This window comes from Salvia splendens, chromosome 3, assembly GCF_004379255.2.
Source record: "Salvia splendens isolate huo1 chromosome 3, SspV2, whole genome shotgun sequence".
In the NCBI taxonomy this organism is placed as follows: domain Eukaryota; kingdom Viridiplantae; phylum Streptophyta; class Magnoliopsida; order Lamiales; family Lamiaceae; genus Salvia; species Salvia splendens.
This window is the reverse complement of record NC_056034.1, coordinates 11549726-11569495: the sequence shown is the minus strand read 5'-3', so window position 1 is coordinate 11569495 and position 19770 is coordinate 11549726. Positions and strand designations below refer to the sequence as shown.

The 19770-nt window shown below is 41.2% G+C and overlaps 1 protein-coding gene and 1 pseudogene across 1 annotated transcript; both read right to left on the bottom strand.

Annotated features, from left to right (window-relative positions):
- Nucleotides 1-5492: 5492 nt before the first annotated feature.
- Nucleotides 5493-7233, bottom strand: LOC121793731 (annotated as a pseudogene).
- A 4176-nt stretch (nt 7234-11409) lies between these two features.
- On the bottom strand, nt 11410-15398 carry LOC121794948 (protein decapping 5-like). The gene is made up of 9 exons (XM_042193363.1): nt 15290-15398; nt 14968-15180; nt 14108-14208; nt 13799-13873; nt 12788-13723; nt 12442-12513; nt 12085-12279; nt 11894-11995; nt 11410-11814 (listed from the first exon to the last, which is right to left on the bottom strand). The coding sequence occupies exons 2-9, from the start codon at nt 15137-15139 to the stop codon at nt 11656-11658; spliced, it is 1812 nt and encodes a 603-aa protein (XP_042049297.1). The 5' UTR covers nt 15140-15180; nt 15290-15398; the 3' UTR covers nt 11410-11655.
- Between the last annotated feature and the right edge of the window lie 4372 nt (nt 15399-19770).

Here is a 19770-nt window from a genome sequence, read left to right as displayed (position 1 = left end):
CGAAATTAAAATTTCGACACAAATAGGGAAAAAATTCCATTAAATAAAAAAAAAGAAAAGTACATATCACCAAATTAAAAAAAAACATTTCAATAATTAAAAACTACATCAACGACGACCCCTCCGCTGCCATACTTCTTCAATAATATCGTTCTGGAGCCGAACATAGGCTTGTCTTTGGCGCATGCCGGTAAATGCACGCACTCGATCGACATCGTCATGGGGTATCCCCATGCGTACATTGCTAGTGGCCACGCCGTGGCTTGGACCCGCAGCACCAGCATCATCATTGGTCCAATCAATCAGTACTGGACCTTCATCTTCGACAATCATGGTGTGCATGATAATACATGCGTACGTGATGTCGGCGATGCTGTCAACATACCACAGCCGTGTTGGACCCTTCACTGTCGTCCATCGAGTCTGGAGCACACCAAATGCTCGCTCCACATCTTTGCGCGCTGCCTCCTAGAGACCTGCAAAATATATCTTCTTTTTATCTGCTGGGCATCTGATCGACTTCACAAAGACGGGCCACATAGGGTATATCCCATCCACCAAATAATAGCCCATATTGTGCTGGTTACCGTTGGCGACGAAGTTAACGGCCGGACCAACGCCCATACACTGCTCGTTGAAAAAGGGCGACAACTGGAGGACGTTGATGTCGTTGTTAGACCTGGCTACTCCAAAATAGGAATGCCAAATCCACAGCCGGTAGTCAGCTACCGCTTCAAGGATCATCGTGAGATTCTTGGCCTTGAAACCAGTAGTGTACATCCATTTCCAGGCATCGGAGCAGTTCTTCCATTCCTAGTGCATACAATCTATGCTGCCTAACATCCCCAGAAACCCGTGCTGATTCCCGTGCATATCCAGCAGAGCCTGACAATCTTTGGGGGTAGGCCTCCGAAGATATCTATCCTTGAATATCTCCCTAACGCCCTGACAAAAATACTTCAGGAAATCGCGGGCAATCGTGTCGCCGATGTGGAGGTACTCGTCGAACATGTCGGTCGCGCCTCCGTATGCCAGCTGCCTGATTGGGACAGTGCACTTCTGAATCAGCGTGTGGCTGAATCGGCGTGTGGCCGGGTTTACCAGCCGCATCCTCCCGCACCCTGAAATACTCGTATCGACGCTCCAAAGCGCCCAGGATACGCAGAAAGAGCGGACGATGCATCCTAAACCGTCGCCGGAACAGGTTCTCCCCAAACCGTGGCTCCGGCGCAAAGTAATCCTCATACAACCGAGCGTGGGCAGCGAGGTGGTCCCGGGGTATTATAGTTCGACGATGGATGGGTCGAGGTACCGCCGGCGCCAAGGCCGCTTGTTCCTCCCTCTCCGCTGATTCCCGCACACGTGCATGAATCAGACGCATCATGTGTTCATAATGCCCACCACTACCACTACCAGCCATTTCAGATATATAAAAGAAATGTAGAGAGAGATACTTGTTAAAACAAGTGGTACGAATGAAATGCAGTTCAACGAGCCGTATATATAGAAATTTTTAAAAAAAATTAATGCAATAAACGGGAATTTCGCGCGGACGTCCGTGGGAGTCAATGCAATGGCGGACGTCCGCACGCCCGTCACGACGGAATTTCGCGTAACGCCGCGGAACTGCGGTGTCCTCGGCGGAATTCTGTATCTGTGCATACCATGCACAATGGCGGACGTCCGCCGTGGAATTCCGGCACGCCGGTCCGAATTTCGCCGGGACGGATGCCATTGCTGATGCTCTAAGGGCATTAGCATTGGTGGTCTATTGATAGGGTCCTCGATTTAGCAAATCTCGCCGATGATCATCTTCAATATACCTTGATTTTATTTGATTCAGTATCTTTTAGTTTAGTTAGTTATCCTTATTTATTTTCCATATCTTTTGTAAGCATTTTATTTAATTATCTTGCTTGATTAGCAAGATACGTTTTAGGGTTTAGAATTCTATAGTATTTTCATTCATTGAGAAATAAACATAAATTTATTCTCATTCTTCTTGAAGTGAAAACGCACCCTAGAACCTCAACTAGGGTTTTTATCGTTCCGTTCATCTTCTATCTTTCGTGTGCTCTTTGATTTCCGGCGATAGACCATCGAAGGTTTATCATCCATCTCTGGAGCCTATCTCAGGGCCTATCTCCATTTTCTCTTGCCACGTCAGTAGGCCCATCTCGAAGCCTATCTCCCTGCAATTAGAGTCCATCTCATTTCCACATCATCACTATTTTAATTTATTTTTAATATCAATGTCGAAATATTTTAAAATAAAATATACATAATAAATTAATTCTTCGTCGTATTACAATATTGGGAAAAAGAATACAACGAGAAGCAAATTTAAATAAAATTAAAAATAAAACATCCTACATTAAAAAAAAACAAGAGAGAATTAAAATTGGAGAGGAATGAATGTGAATTGATGGGGAATGAGGTATATATAGTGGATAAAAGATGAATTAGATTTAGAAGGGGGGGTGCAGATCGGCTGGCCGATTTATCGGCCTTGGGGTGGAGGCGGAAGGGAGTGGCCATCAGCTCAATCTCCACAATGGGAGCCGATGGGGGACCCAATCGCTCGGCTCTTGCGATCGGCTCCCATTGATAATGCTCTAAAATCACTGACATCATACTCTCGATCTTGGTTGGCGGTGTAAGGTCTTAAAGAGCGGCCCATTGGCCCGTGAGTCCCTAAAGAGTTGTATAGTTGGGCCTGTGAACTAATATTCTCACAGGCCCTAAATGTTTTAATTAACACCTCCATACACATCTTAACTAGTTGCCTGCATAATGGGCAGAGTCATTTTCCACTGTATTAGAGCACCTATGTTGGTGCTCTTTGCATCGAGCAGGCACCGTGCTGAAGGCGCGGCAAACACCCTGCTTGTCGCTGTGCTCTTGCCGACGGCACGGCACGGCTCTGCTCGATGCATCGAGCACTGCCGTGCCGATGAGCAGGGTGACGTGGCGGCGTATTATTGGCCAACGGTAATGCCATTGGCATTTTTCTTTTTTAAAAAAAAATTGAAATAAATTAAAAAAATCAGTTTTAAATAAAAAAAATATGCTCCCACTTCCCAATAAAATATATCCGTTTTCTCCACTTTTAATTTATTTTTCATTATTTTTACCCAAAAATTCACATTTTCTTCTATAAATACCCCATTTCCACACAAAAGTTTTTACACTACACTACACAAAACAATTCTCTTGTCAATTCTCATCAAAATTCTCACTCTTTCACTCTTGCATAAAAATGTCCGGCTCCGGCGATCACCCCCCGACTCCCGCGGATGGAACCACGAATGGTTCAGCTCATCGCCATTCCCTAATCCGGATACGGATTGCTCGCTCTCTCCTCAAACCCAAGGTTCGCATATTCCGGGTGGCTACCGGCCTTACCTGGTGGAATCCAAAAGTCCCAGGGGTATTACCTCCAGGAACAACGGTCGGCAGGGAGCGGCACGAGCGAGGTCGACCTACCAATCAATTCAGTACAAACCATTCAAGCATCTCAACGCTTGGCATGAGGTGTGTCATCATCCGAAGTATAAGGGAGGCGTCGGATCCTCCTCCAGTAAACGGTCGAGGTTGGTATCCCTATCTGACGCCGGTGAGGATGAGGTGGCTAGCCAGCTTGCCGGAGCTCACTTGGATAGCGCCGACGCCGGCCCGAACAGTTCCCAACGCCGGCCGCCAGGAAAGAAACAGGCGACGGCCAACCGTTGTCGCGTCGCGACCCCAGCCACAACGCGAGCTCCAGCTTCCGCTCCCTTTGTGCCACCTCCACCCCCCCCCACCAACTCGTTGTGGGCCCTTTTGGGTCAAGCCAATATGACTGATATGTCTCGGATGACTCCCGAGCAACTTGATTCACATCACGCAATGATACGAGTTCTCCGAAAAACATTGGGGATACCGCCATCGGGGTAGTCTTCTTTAAATTTCCACTGATGTATTTTTTAGGATTTAATTATGTAATTTTTAATTTGTAGGATTTTAATTACGTAATTTTTATTTTTTAGGATTTTAAGTATGTAATTTTTATTTTTTAAGATTTAATTATGTAATTTTTATTTTATTTTAATTTGTAATAGTAGTTCATGTATTTATAATACATTTTAATATTGTGGAAATATTTTTAGTAATTAAAGTATTTAAATTAAATAATAGAATTGTGGGACCCTTGAGCATGCTCTTGCTGAAGAGCATGGATGTGGATGTTGTGCTCTTCCGGAATAGCAGAGAGTAAAAAATGAATAAATATGGGTCCGGACCCACCTCCATGCTCTTGCCTAAGAGCATGGATGTGGATGCTGTTACTGTAAAATTTTGATTTATAATTATTCAAAAATTGATACTTAATACATAAACTATATTCCGGAATTTTCCAATTTAAATTAATAGTTGAATTTCAAATTCAAATTAAGTCCAGGCTGATGAATCTGGGCCAAGAATGATTATCATGATCTAGACCACAACCGTGTGTGGTCCTGGAATTGGGTCAACAAATGTCACAGAGTTTTTTAAGGTTGTTAAAACTTAAAACAACTGTACAAATTTTACCGCAGAAACTAAAAAATAGTTCTATTAGGCCACCCGCAACGCGTTATGCGGGTGGCTCGAATCCCGTCCCTCCGTGACGAGACGGGCGCGGGACGCGTTGCAGCGTCCCGTCTCGTCCCCAGCCCGCCGAGACAGCGCGCGAGCTGTCTCGCCACGCGCGCGCGCGACGTGGCGCTCTCCGGCGCGATGCGTGACGCCCACTTGCCGGCCCGCAAGTGGGTTTCGTCACGCTGATGCAATAAATTATTTTTTTATTTAATAAAAAATGATTTATTTAATAAAAAAATTAAAATTCGAAAACGGTAATATTACCATTTTTCGACCATTTTCCCAATTTTTTTTTATATTTTTTTACTCTGTAAATACTCGTATTTCATCCTCATTTTACACACAAACACACATCTATTCTTCTCAAATCATTTCTTTCCACTCCAATTTTCATCTCAAATCAACTCTTTTATACAAGAACGGTTGTCTATTCGAGCAAGGACATGTGACTCTACCGCCCACGTCCAACTCCAAGATGATCTGTGCAAAATTTGGCAACCGGTAGACGCACATCATCGCCGTTCTTCTGCTTCTTTGAGCTTTAAAGATTTTGAATTTAGTGAGAGTGAGCGGAAGAAATTAAATTATGTTTTTTTCATTTTTTTAGGATTTTTAATTATGTTTTTTTATTTTTTTATGAATTTTATGTTGTTACTTTATTTTATTTAATGAAATGTGTTTTTATTAATTGAATTTGTTGAAAATAAAAATAATAAATGAAAATGAATGAATAGTAATTTATGAGATGGTTAAGAGACGGATAGGAGATGGAGGGTTGCAGGTTCAGTCCCTTAGTTAAGAGATGGAGTAAAAAGTACTGTGGGGCCCAAGAATAGTAATTTAAGAGACGGTCAAGGGACGGATAAGAGACAGCGTTGCAGATGGCCTTATTAACTCCAGGTTTCCCTAATCACATAAGATCCTCCATTACAAATTTGCAAAACTACATAACTCAACTAGACAATAATGCAAAGTGACACAAAAGTAAAGACTGTTTTAGAAGTAGCACTTCACATTACAAAGCATGTAGTATATCAATATGTACAATGTAACAAAACTCTTTTCAGCTAGAAAGAAGAAAGCTTCCTGTCTGAAGTTTGGCGCATTGGTGGTGTAACCGCTGCTACAATCACAACACTGCTCAGCAGGGCCAAACTGAGCCCTAAACCGTTGACGACCGCCGTCTCCGGGCAACGGTTAGACACGTTTCCCAAGGTTTGCAAGAAAGTGAGCTTCTCAAGAAGCCCTGTCTCAGCTGTTACCACTGCTAAACCATGTGTACAAACCTAGGAAGACATGCCAAGGAAGTACATTTAGCCTTGTCATTCGCACCTCGCCCTTGTGCCAAAAGCTCATGAATCCAAACAACCACTGCACCATTATGTGGAGAGAATCACTCAATTTCATGATAAATGTGGAAAGTGTTTTAGATGCTACACTCTTTAAATACTAACTAGTATCTACTGTGCGTTAGTGCTCGTATATTTCATTACGCGTAGCATCTATGTGAAACTCACCCCATGTTCTATCTACTATGCACTAAATCCCGTATATTTCACCATGTGTAGCATCTATGTGAAACTCGCCTTCCACTAAGCACTAGAGTGCTTGCATTTCACTAAGCGAAAACTCGCCCTATAGGCACTAATGCGCGTGTATTTCACCGTGCGTAGCATCTATGTGAAATTAGCCTTAGCAAGTGTGTTTCACTCTGTGTAGAGTCAATGAGATGATGGGAATATCAGTTTCTTAATTTCATCACTCACAAAATCTAACATTTATGCAACCAATGCTGTCTAAAAAGGATATAGCTATAACAAACCTGAGCCCCAAACAGGCACATACAGACTATTCCCATCCATGAATGTAAACTGTAAAAATTAGCAACAATTCCATCTTGGCCTTGAAATTTTGTCCAAATCCCAAAAATCCCACAAGCCAAAGCCACACCTTGGAGGCAGAGATGCACTAATTTCTTCAAATTTCTTGAACCAGGCAACCATTTGTACACCAAAATGGCTGAAACAACCACAATATAACAAAGTTATTTTATTAAAAAAAGCCCAATTCGAAACCAATCAGAATTTTCCTCCCCAGTTTGGCACAAATTTTGTTTAGTCTTTGAATACTTGTCCCTTTTCCCCAATTTCCCACTTTTTCAGAAAGGGGGAAAAATCTACCTTCTCCACTGATGAGGATGAAGCCAATCACCATTAACAAAGGGTGCATAACCTGCTCACAAAAAAATCCACAGAAATTCAATGTAAACATGCATGCACCTTCCATTCAAGAAAAACCATAGATCAAGAAAATAGAAAAACGGGTTCATTTTTTACAGCGTAAATGTGTTCTTCTTGGATTGGGGACTGAGGAATGAAGCTATCCTTGAAGTGAAGAGCCCATATTACTACAAGCAGTGCAACTAGACAAGCTGAAAATCTTGCAAAGAACAGGACAGGAAATGAAGAAGTAAAAGCTGCGGCCATGGCCTCAAAGTAACCTTGATTTTCAGAGCACTTTCTTGGCCATAGTGGTAGTGTCTAGTGATGAGAAACAGTGAGCCACCGACGCAATAATGATAATGTGGCCTCAATTTTAAGTAACAATGCCAACTTTTTAAGTAGGGTACATGGTTATTAGGAAAAAGAAGCATCTTTATTATTGGGGTCCTACTTTTTTTGGAGTATCCTTCTGCTATTTTAGTGAAGCAGTGTGGATCGCCAAATAACTATTAACTCAGATTGTTTAAACAAAAAGAATAACCATCCATGAATTTCAGTTTACTAATTTTGGTTTTATGATTGTAGTACATCAAACCGAAACAAAGTAGTAACACACACAAATCGACAACGTTGTTGGTGCCGTTACAAATGTTCTGGAGTTGTCGGCATCAAATTTTTATTGTGGTTGAGGATATACTTATACTGCAATTACTACAGTTAAAGTACTCCATCCTTGAAATATTGTTCACATTTAACCTGGTAGATTTTAAAAAAATGTAAAGAAATGTGAATGAAAAAATTAGTAAAATGTAAGTTCCACATTTATATATTACTTTTATAATAGAATGTGAATATAATGAATTAGGGAAAAGTGAGTTTCATTTACCAAAAAATGGTAAAAAAACAAAGTGAACAACATTTCATGCACGGATCATAATGGCAAAAGTGGACAACATTTCACAAACGGTGGGAAGTAATTAATTGTGTCAATGCCATGACTTGATTTCTCTATTAATTAGAAAAAAAAAATCTTATCTTCAGAGTGATGAGTTGGTCCTTTCACAGCAAAATACATCAAATCGATATTTCAAATCTTAATTTATTTTCATTATCATGCTATATATATATGGCACACGAAAAGATTTAGGCAAAACACATCTTTAAGTCCTTATACAATTTTTCTGTTTTAATAAGTCCTTATACTTTTATATTCGATATATTTCAATCCTTATTTAATAGAACCGTTAACTTTTCCGTTATAAAATAACACATCATATATTTATTATTTAAATATATTCCACCTAATATCCTAATTGAAAAATGTAACATAACATAAATATTAAAAAAAGATAAAAACAAAAATAAAACCTAAAAAATTTCTAAACTTTAAAAGAATTTCACAGATTTATATTATTGGAACCGAATATTAAATTAATTAATATTCAAACTTTAATTAAATAAAGGAACAAAAATAAAGGACTTATTAAAATGGAAAATTTGTACAAGGATCTATTGAAATAAACAATCAAAGTATAAGGACTTAGAGCATCCACAACGCGTGGCGCAACCGGACCACGTTCCGTGACGGAGAAACGAAACCGCGGAGAAACGCGTTGCAGCAGGCCGTTTCGTCCCCAGCCAGTCCCGAGACGCGGCACGCGACGTCTCGCCACGCGCCGAGGCGACGTGGCGAGCTCCCAGGCCATGCGTGTCGCCCACTCGCTGACCCGCGAGTGGGTTTCGTTACGATGACGCAATAATTCATTTTTTTAAAAAAAATCGAATTTAAATAAAAAAAATTTACAACGGTAATGTTACCGTTTTTATAGCCGTTTTTCAGTTTTTTTTATTTCTTTACTCTATAAAATACTCCTATTTCATACTCATATCACTCACAAACACACATCTATTCCTCTCAAATCCTCTCTATTTCCACCCCAATTTTCATCTCAAATCAACTCTGTTTTTCTTCTCCCAAATTTAATCAAACTAATGGATCCTTTTGAACAAATGCGTCAAATAATGGAACAATCACTTGAAGAAGATCGACGACGGGAGGCGGAGGAAGCCGTGCCGCCCCAGCGACGCTCCCGTACGTACATCCATCGTAACCGGGAGGAAGCCGCCGCAAGGTTAGTACGCGATTACTTCTGCGATAACCCAGTTTGGGGACACACGTACTTCCGTCGCCATTTCTGCATGGGGAAACCGCTATTTCTCCACATCGCGAATACTTTGGCAGCCCGGGAAGAGTTCTTCCAGGAATGGTTCGACGCGGTCGGCCGTCCCAGCCACACGACGCTGCAGAAATGTACTGCAGCAATCCGTCAGCTTGCGACTGGACAAACGGCCGACATGTTCGACGAATACCTCCACATCGGAGACACAACTGGGCGAATGTGCTTGCTCAAATTCTGCAAAGGCGTCCGGGCAGCCTTCACCGACGAATTTCTCCGGAGGCCAAGCACGACCGATTGTCAGTTCCTGCTCGACCTTCACGAAACAGTGCACGGATTCCCCGGGATGCTCGGCAGCGTCGATTGCATGCACTGGCAATGGAAGAATTGCCCGGTGGCGTGGAGGGGGTCCTACACGAGCGGCCACAAAGGCACCCACCCAACCGTTATACTCGAGGCAGTTGCCGACTACCGGCTTTGGATCTGGCACGCGTACTTCGGGGTCCCCGGGTCGAACAACGACGTAAACGTGCTCTACCAATCCGACCTCTTTACCGAAGTTTTGGATGGTAAAGCGCCGGCCATCAACTTCGTCGCCTACAACCGGCTTTATAAAATGGGGTACTATCCCGCCGACGGCATCTACCCGAAGTGGTCTACCTTCGTGAAGACGTGCAGCAGGCGTGCGAACCCAAAGCAGACTCTTTTTGCGCAGAAGCAGGAGGCTGCTCGCAAGGATGTGGAGAGGGCGTTCGGGGTTCTCCAAGCGCGCTTCAACATCATCAAAGCCCCGGCTCGTACGTAGTTCATGGAGAGCATGGTCGACATCATGTATACGTGCATAATCTTGTACAACATGATTGTCCAAGACGAAGGACCCGAGGCGGGAAATTGGTTCGACCCCGAATCCCTCGGAAGCTCAACCGCAAGTAGTCCGCCTCGAAGTGGAGCGCATCCGTCTATACAAGAACGGTTATCTATTCGTGCAAGGACACACGACTCTAGCGCTCACACCCAACTCCAAGAGGATCTAATTGAGCACATTTTGGCAAACTTTGGCGGATGAAATTATTAAATTGTGTACTTTTATTTTTTAAGAAATTATTAAATTATGTTTTTTTTACAAATTTTATGTTGTAAGTTTATTTTATTTAATGAAGTGTGTTCTTTTTAATTAAATTTGGTTGGAAATAAAATTAAAAAATGAAATTGAATGAATAGTAATTTAGCGAACGATTAAGGGACGGATAAGGCACGGAGAGTTGCAGGTTCCGTTCCATAGTTAAGAAATGAAATTAAAAAGTACAGTGGGGCCCGAGACCCGCAAATAGTAGTTTAATGAACGGTATAGCAACAGCGTTATGGATAGCCTTAAAAGGTGTTTTGCCAAAGATTTATTTCGAATGATTGAATCAATCAATAGTCAGAGCATCCACAACCGTGCTCTTGCCAGCGGCACGGTTGTGGGCCCGGGCGGTACTATTCATGCCTGCTCTCTGGCAAGAGCACAACACCCACAACTGTGCTCTTCCGCAAGGACGAGCACAATTAATATAAAATTCAATTACACAAAAACATTTTCATAATACTAAAATTCATTAAAAAAACCACAATAAAAATAACAAATTACAAATAAAATAAAAAGACATAATTAAAATCCTAAAAATTAAAAATTACATAATTAAAATACTAAAAATTAAAAATTACATAATTAAACTCCTAAAAATTAAAAATTACATAATTATTGGCTAATATAACCCGAGGAAGACTACGCATCCGGCGGCACCAACCCCAATTGTTTTTGGAGACCCAATATCATGGTTCGGTTCGCAACCGTTTCCGGACTATGAAACGGTTGCGAACCGAACCATTCGGGGTTCCAACCGTGAGAGCCGCTTGGGTTGTCGTCGTTACCGGACATAGTGGTGTTGTAGGGTGTGAGAGGAAGATGAAAATGGATATGAGAGATTGATGATGAGAATTGTGTAGTGAAAGTGTGAATTTTTTGGAGTGAAATTGGGGGTATTTATAGATGAAAGTGTGTATTTTTGGGGTAAAAAAATAAAAAAAAATTAAAAAGTGGGGAAAAACGGTTATAAACGGATATAATTTTTTGAGGAAGTGAAAAATTTTTTTTTTTATTTTTTATCGATTTTTTTTAATAAAAATCCGATTTTTTAAAAAATAAATAAAAAAATGTTTGAAACCAACGGCTATGCCGTTGGCGAATGGGAGACCGCCACGTGTGCGTCCGCTGGCACGGACGTGCTCGATACATCGAGCAGCGCCGTGCCAGCGGCGCGGTTGCAGCGGTGGCGGTCCTTCGCCTTGCCGCTGGCACGGACGGCGGTGGCGCCAACCGCCACCGCTGCGGATGCTCTCAACACCGAAGAGAATCCACTTGAAGTCTTCATTACCTTGCAGTTCAAGTACATCTTCGAAAAACAAAATATCAGCAACTTCACCTCCTCTACAAGGCTCACTCAACTCGGAGCCTCTACTTCAACTTCACGTTGATGAAAAAGGGAAATTGAATATAAGAGGAAGATCAACGACTCCTGTCCCATACCCTAAGTTTAATACTCAAATCACAATCAAGATACAAACACATTACATGAAAGTTTATACGCTGATCCCAGTCACTGGGGCATGCCACGCCCGCGTCCACGTCCCCTATTTACATATCCATAACCACCATAACCTCCTCTTCCATAGGACGACCCACGATAACGACCGCCACCACGATATGGTCCCCGGCCTCCTCTACCACCTCGATACCTTGAATATTCTCCAAATGTCTGTGCACAGCGATAAAATCACCATGAGCAATCTCATTAAGCAGAAACTAGGAGATTGGTGTACAAGGGTGGGGCATACCTCTGTGTCTAACTTTATTTGCTCCGAGTATCTTGTCCTTCCATCATTGTTCAAAGCATTGGAAGAAAGGGAGTCGAAGAAGTCATCCTTATTGTAAATAGGCTGCAACAACAAGAGACATAATTCAGCATTAGCATGAAATCTTTTTTGAATTGCTGGGCATCAAGTTAAGCATTGACTATATTAACAACCTTCACTTCAACATTAGGCAGTTCAACATTATCCTCATCCTCTCGATCTTCCTCATCACTGCCACTACCATTTCCTTCATTATCATTGGATCTATTACCTTTTCCCAGATGACCCCAAACTTCGTCCTTATTGAATTTCTCATTCATTGCCATAAAATCAAAATCTTCAGTAAATTTCATAATTGGTCGCTGATTCTGCAAGGCAAAGTTAAAGCTCCATAAACAATTTGGATAACATTTTACAAAGGAAATCCAGTAACCAGCCATGCATAGAAAAAATTGATGTATAACTATGTCTGGCTATATACACATGCAGGAAACCCACGATGTGCAATAATATAGAGACAAAGATCTTACCCCAGATCCTCTTCCACCAGGACCACCACGGCCTCTGTAATTGTTACGCGTGTAATAAGGGCCTCCATTGGGCTAAGGGACAACAAGAAGATCATTAGCTCATAAAGTCTAATAACAGGGTTAGAGTATCCATGTTAAACTAATAATCCCCCCCCCCAACCCACTCTAAAAAACCATTCTGATCCACTTCCCAACACCAGTCGACTCTCGAATTATTTTCACTTTGGTTCCAAACTCATCTCTCTTACATTTAACATGGCTTAAGTCTTAAAATATGGAATTCCTGTTGAATTGCGAACATTCTAGAAGAATAAGTGCATGTGATGTAAAGGAAAAAGAAGATAACCTTGTGTGCACGAGCATTTGGTGGCAATGGTAATATAGGTGGTTGAGCTTCCGCTGCCACAGGAGCTGATGGTTCTTTCACAGGCTTTGATGACACTTGGACTACTTCCACATCCTTATGTGTTGTTTGTAAAGATTGAGGTGCAGAAGCAGTAGATGGTCCAGACTGTAGCAGATGCCCTGGGGTTATTAAAGAAGGCATTGGAGTTTCTGTAAGACCAGAACCAGATGTCCCAACATTAGATGTTACAGGCTGAGATAGGGTCTGCTGGGGCACGGCTGTTGGGACATGTCCTATGCTCTTGCTAGTGATGGAAGATGTTCCTGCATTATCAGGAACTGAAAATGGAGCTAAAGATAGCAATCCAGAACTCTGCATTGATGAAGGGATGGTAGAAACTGGAGCCTTGCTTGGCAGCAGATTGGTCATTATTTCAGATGAAGAAACAGGTTGCATAGGGGGCAGATTCAAAGTCAAAGTTGAAGCAGGAAAACTACTAGATGGTAAACTAGAAGAACTAGTGCTGTTAGGAATAATCGAAGAATGATGATCAGGCAAACTAGAACTCGGCAGGCTAGATGCAGCCGTTGGTAAAGATGAATTGAAGCCAGAAAACTGCATCTGTTGCATGGGTGGAGTAATTGACATGCCAAGAGGAGGCCGAAGCAAGGACTGTTGAGGTAGTTGTGGAAGAACATTAGGTGCACCATAGAATCCCTGCCAATACATTGGCATAGGTAAGCCACTACCATTTGCATTTGGTGGAGTTGGGCCCCAAGAATTCAAGTTCCCTCCAGGTTGATATGAAGGCGGACCAGTTTGGAAATTTGGCCCAGGGAGTCCCATTGGAGCAGAATGAGGACCAAGGTCTGCTAAAGACCCAGGAGGACCTGTAGGCAAGCTTGTAGGTGGGGCTGCCGGACGTTGATAATGTGACTGCATCAGAACTCAGATTGTCAGATTAAATTATTTCATGCATCATATTATGACAGAATCTGCATTACTACTTGCCTGAATAATTGCAGGATCACTATTGATGGGTGGTGTGGTCTGAACTGGAGGAGGGGAAGCTTTGACCTGCAAATCCTGTGGAAAATAGACAAGTATTAAAAACTTGGGTCTGATATGAATTGAATGAGGAAATGCCAATGCCACATGCAGCATAAGAATGGATAAGAACATAAATAAAAATGAGTGTTGACAAAATCTGTGAAACTAAAGGTTGATACAATATAAATTAGGAAAGCAATCAACATGAACAAAGGTTTTGCTGAGCACTGACATCCTGAAGAGACAAACAAGCATCAAATCAAATAGTACCTTAATATCAGTTCCTCTAAACAGTATGTATTCATAAATTTTGTCGCCAGGAGGGACTTGGGGTCCATCCTTTTTCCGTCCTTCAGTTCCAAATGATCTCACTGAAACAAATTACATATTAAGATAATCAATTAATTCTACATGAAGAATAACAACCAATAAACAAGTTCAAGTACATTACATTTCTCATCTAACAGCCATGTAAATGAAGCCCAACATGAAAATTACTATGGGGTGAACCAATCAGCCGAAATAATAAAAACCATTCTAAAAGTAACAAACAAGAACACCATTATCAATTGAAAACGATCTTGGTTTCACACAAAAGTTAGTGATTTTCTAGTTCGAAACATAAAGCATCCTTGATTTCTGACAAGTATCTCAAAAATACACATTTCGTGAAAGCAGAACACAAAATAATTGGTTATATGCACACAAGAATGAAAGGTTAGACAAGTTAGTGCATCAAAGTCCTATTGACAACATATTCACTATTTGACGATACCGAATACTCATTATAGGCAATAATTAGAGAAACATGAGTAATAAGCTAAGATGCGATGAACATCAATTGACATTGAACACATCTAACAAAAGCAAGCTCTTTCGGGAAAAAAATATTATAATAGAGAAATGCAGTGGAAACCCTAACCCAAATATGCTACTGAATATGTGGCACACAAAATTATAAAAATTACGAAAATTAAACGAACGAACAATACAGCGATTGAAACTTAAAACAAAAAACGATTAAGCCGAATCCAAACCACTGGTGAATAAGAATTCGGGAAACAAACACATAGAAAATTAAAGAGTTTGACCATTTCTATACAGATAATAACTGCTCGATTTGCACTCACCGTTGCGTAGGCCGATGCTGGACTCCTCTGTGTTGATGTTGTACAGTATACCTTCGTATCTGATCTCGCTCTTCGAAGTCAAACTTATCAAACTGCCGATGTACGAGTCCGCCGATGCCCCGCCGCCGCCAGATCTACCGCTTGACGCCGCCGTCGAAGGCTCCGCAGCCATCTTCGAAATCTTCAGCTGCTACTCTAATTTTGGGCGTTTAACTATACAGAAAAGATAAAATTATTCGCGCATATATGCAAATTTTGTAGAAAGAGGAAATTGGACAGCTCCAGTAGTGTGAGATGAGTATTTATCAGAGAGAAATTTTACTCTTTTCTATCGCTTTCTTCTTTCCTTGTGAGGCAAATCGTAATGTAGTGAAATAGGCAATATATTAGGGTTTTCGGTGCATTTATCTTTTGTTAAACAATTTTAAAACTTGGATATACACAACAAATGAGGATATTTCATATGCTAAACACAGATTTGCTCAAAAAAATTTATTCTTACATATTCACTGTGTTAATTTCTAGTCTTTAAATAATTTATTGATCTATATTTAACTATTCATAAAAATTAACAGTTAAACGCATTTTAAAATTCAAAATTTTGCACAAAAAAATTATTTGGTTCTACACATATTCACAGAAAAATATGTTTTAGTCCATTAATTTAACTCATTAATCATATTAAAATGGGGTTAATCATTTATTTTGTATGGAACTATTAAATATAAATCAAAATATATTTTCTATGACAAAAAGATAACATACATAATGTGGAGAATCAAAAAATCTTTATTTCTTAATGCATGAGACTAATTTTGGGATGTTTTAAATCTATTTTAATTTGAATAATTTTAAATAATTTTAATTTGAATTGATATGATATGATATGGTGGGATATTTTATAATGAAAATATTATAAGTATAAATTAAATCAACCGAATCAAATTATTTCTACATGCACATTCATTGTTCCTATAAGACCATCCACAATGGTGTAGACTAGCAATAGCCTAGCCTAAAACTCCTCATGTTACATTATCATGGACTAGCAATAGCTTAGTCAATGCTCTAGCCAAGTAATAGCCCATCAATAGCCCAGCCAATGCCCTAGCCATCCCAAAAAAACAACGAAATGAATTGGAGAAAAAAAATATAGAAAAAAATGAAACGGGAATAGAAAAAAAATTTAAAAAATCGGCTAGCCGGTCGCTCGTCCACGCAATACTGGACTAGCGATCGACTAGCGCGCACAATGGGCGAGAGGCTAGGGCGTGGGCTAGTCCACCGCTGTAAATGCTCTAAAAAAATATTATAATAAAACATCTCTAACTTTTCACAGTGTACATTTAAAATACTTTTACACTTTTTCAAATTTTTTGAGCTAAAATGTCCCCAAAGCTACAAAAGGCATTTTATTGCATTTCCACATGTTAAAAAAATAGAATATTAAGTAGGTAAACATATTATTGAATATTATAATAGCAATTCGTAATATAAAAATTATATATATTTTACATGCCCTTTATCCTTAATAATATAAAATTCATGCATATAATATTATGGGTTTCATCATAATATTTATAATTCAATATATTTTAATAATTAATGCTAGTGATAAAATCTTTCCTGTAAATAATTCTATATAAGTATTACAAAAATATACTTGTTGAAAGTTAATTAAAAATATATTGATTTGTTAAATTATTTAGCCAATTTGTGAGATGTTATGAATTAAGAATTATGCACTTCTCGTATTTGTTAAATTGATTTAACTAATCCCTCGTAACACTTCACAAATTGGTTGGATTGCTTTAATTAATAAATGTAATTATTATTAACTCCAAACAAATATATTTATGTAATACATACTCATATAGTATCTGTACGATTTTGATTTTATATTACAAATATGTATTAGTATTATATTTACTACTATGTCTTTAGATATCTAATTTATTAGTACTACTATTAGAATATGAAAATATATCAAAATACTTTTCAAAGCTTAGAGGACATTATAGTATAAAAAAGGAAAAAGTATTTGAAATGTGCAAATTACTGAATGAGTAAAGGTCAATTTTGGTCAAAACATGCAACCCGAGTACTTAGGGTTAAGATTGTAATTTTTACCCCGATAAAATTTCAACCTGATAAGCTGGCACCCGATAAACCCACAATCCAAGTAGGTTGGCCCGAAATTCGCTAGGCATGACTGATTGACATCCCTACATTGAAGTATAAAATTAGAACTGAGAGCATATCCAACCATTTGCACTAAACTCAAACATACTTTAGTGCAAATGTTACATTAAATAGTAATTCTTTAATCTTTTATATTAAACTAAAACTTAAAAGAATATTCTTTATGTTATATCTTCTTTACTCACAAAATTTGAAAAATTGATTTGAGTTTGTTTTAGTGCACACCTAAAAATAAGTGTATACATGCCCAAGGTTCAGGAACCAACGGTTACGGTTAAGGTTTCAATCAGCCATTTTTTGGGCTGTTTTTCGCAGTTCCGGTTCAGAACTGGCGGTTCCGTCACGGCTTCAAGCCCAAACTTTTTGAACCTTAACTGGCCAGCGGTTCAAAATATCACGATTCCTGTTAGGAACCGTAACCGGCAGTTCCGGTTTCACGATTATCAGTAGGTTCACTACACTTTGGGCATTTCTGGATAGCTATAATTTTACTCAAAAATCAACAATGAAATTGGTTTTGGTCTTTTGGAATACTATTACAACTAATTATGTAATCCATTTTGAGTTTTAGTATACCATTAAAAATGGTCTTGGAAAGGAAAAATTGTTTAGTTCTAGTACTAATTTTCCAATAAAATTATTCATTAATTTTTTAAAATAAAATTTTTAAGTATTCTCAAATACAAAGTAACCTTTATAGCTAAATAAACTTAAATTTAAAATTTTAAAGATCATATCACGGAGGACATGAAATTTGTATCCAAGGCTCGTTTGGCCAACTCAGTTACACCACTCTTCTAATAGGTGAGATGGAGTAGTTAGGCCATCCGCAATGGCGCTTAGCGCACCGTCTAGCCGAGCGCCGGCGCTAGGCTGTCCATTGCAACTGCCTAGCCATTTTCGGAATTAAAAACCGCCTAGCGCTCGGTGATTTCGTGGCGCTAGGCGATATGCTGGGCGATCCGCTCGGCACTATTGCAGCGTCCGGATCGCCTAGCGCATCGCCTAGACGATTTTTTTTTCGAAACACTATATATACGCCGTTTGCACGTCATTTTCATTCGCACCACTTGTTTTAACGAGTACTCTCTCTATAATTTATGTACAAGATCAACACCGAGAAATGGAGAACACCAACGAAGGTACTCCAGTGACGACCAGGTCTCAAACTTCCCCGGTACCCGTGGGAGGTGGATGGGGTCCGATGCCAGGGTACTACAACATGTACCCTTGACAGGGGATGATACCCGGGATGGCAGCTGGGGGGAGTATGCCGGCGTGGCAGGGGGTACCAGGGATGCAACCCTGTGTGCATATGATGCTGGGGTGGGCACTCGGGATGCAGATGATGCCTGGGGGGGACGACGATGCAGCCCCCGACGCAGGGGACGACAGGGTGGGTACCGGCGGTGCAACCCCCGACAGGGGGGGTACCGGGGACGCAGGGGACGCCGGGGGATGAAAACGTCTATCACCCCAGTTTTGATTTTTCGACTGCTTCTTCGCACACTTCGATCCCAACGGAGACGCAGTTCACGCAATTTGAGACTTTCTCCTTGGAGGAGTTGGGGATTGATATGCTCGGTGTTCCGAAAACTCCCGTTCCCACGGGGGGAGCAGTGCGGGGCGCCCCAAAGAAGAAGGGCAAGGGGAAGAAGAAGGGCGAGTCGTCGCAGTCGGGTGAGGATAGCCGGGTCCGGAGGAGGTGGACGGACTCTGAGAACGTCGCGTTGTGCAAGGCGTGGGTCAGTGTTTGCGATGATCCTCTCGCTTCGAACAACCAGAGGATCGTCAACTCGTGGGGCAAGTTAGCAGCAGCCTACCAGACATTTTGCCTGGAGGGGAGGCCACGCAACGGGGAGCATTGCCGGAAGGGGTGGGACCGAATCAGGGCTGCCGTCTCCCGATTTTCGGGTTTGTACGCCAACGCCCTCCGCATGCAGAGCAGTGGCCAAACGGAGGAAGACTGCAGGAGGATAGCGGAGAAAGCCTTCCCCCAGCCCGGGTTGTATAAGGAGTTCACCTACTGGAACTGCTATCTTGTGCTGAACGACTCCGAGAGGTTCCGAGTAGGTGACGACGTTGGCTGGCCGAAGAAGCAACGACTGAACTATACCGGTGATTACAGCGGCAGCAGCGGTGGTTCCCACGACCTCCCCGAGACGGCCCAGGAGGTCCCGACCCCTCGTTCGTTCGCTCGCCGAACTCGCCCGGTTGGGCACAAGCGGGCTCAACGGGAGGCGAGGGGGGTCGTCGGGGGTTCCCAGGAGGTCTAGTCGGCATCCCCCTTGGCCAATCCACAGCGGATCTCAAATTCTTCGCGCGTCAACAAACGCGCGCTCAGATGGTCAAGACGATGGCAGAATGGCGGACGACGGTGGAACCCGTGGAGAAGAGTTTGCTTCAAACATTGCTCATGAGCATGCAGGACGAGTTGGAGGCGGCACGGAGAGAGACCGGCGGGAGTAGAGGCGGCGGCGATGGTGGCGACGGAGGCGGAGGCGGGGGTGGCGACAGCGACGGAGAAGACGACGACGGAGACGAAGAGTGAATTATTGTACTTTTTTAATTATTGTAATTTTTTAAAAATATTGTACTTTT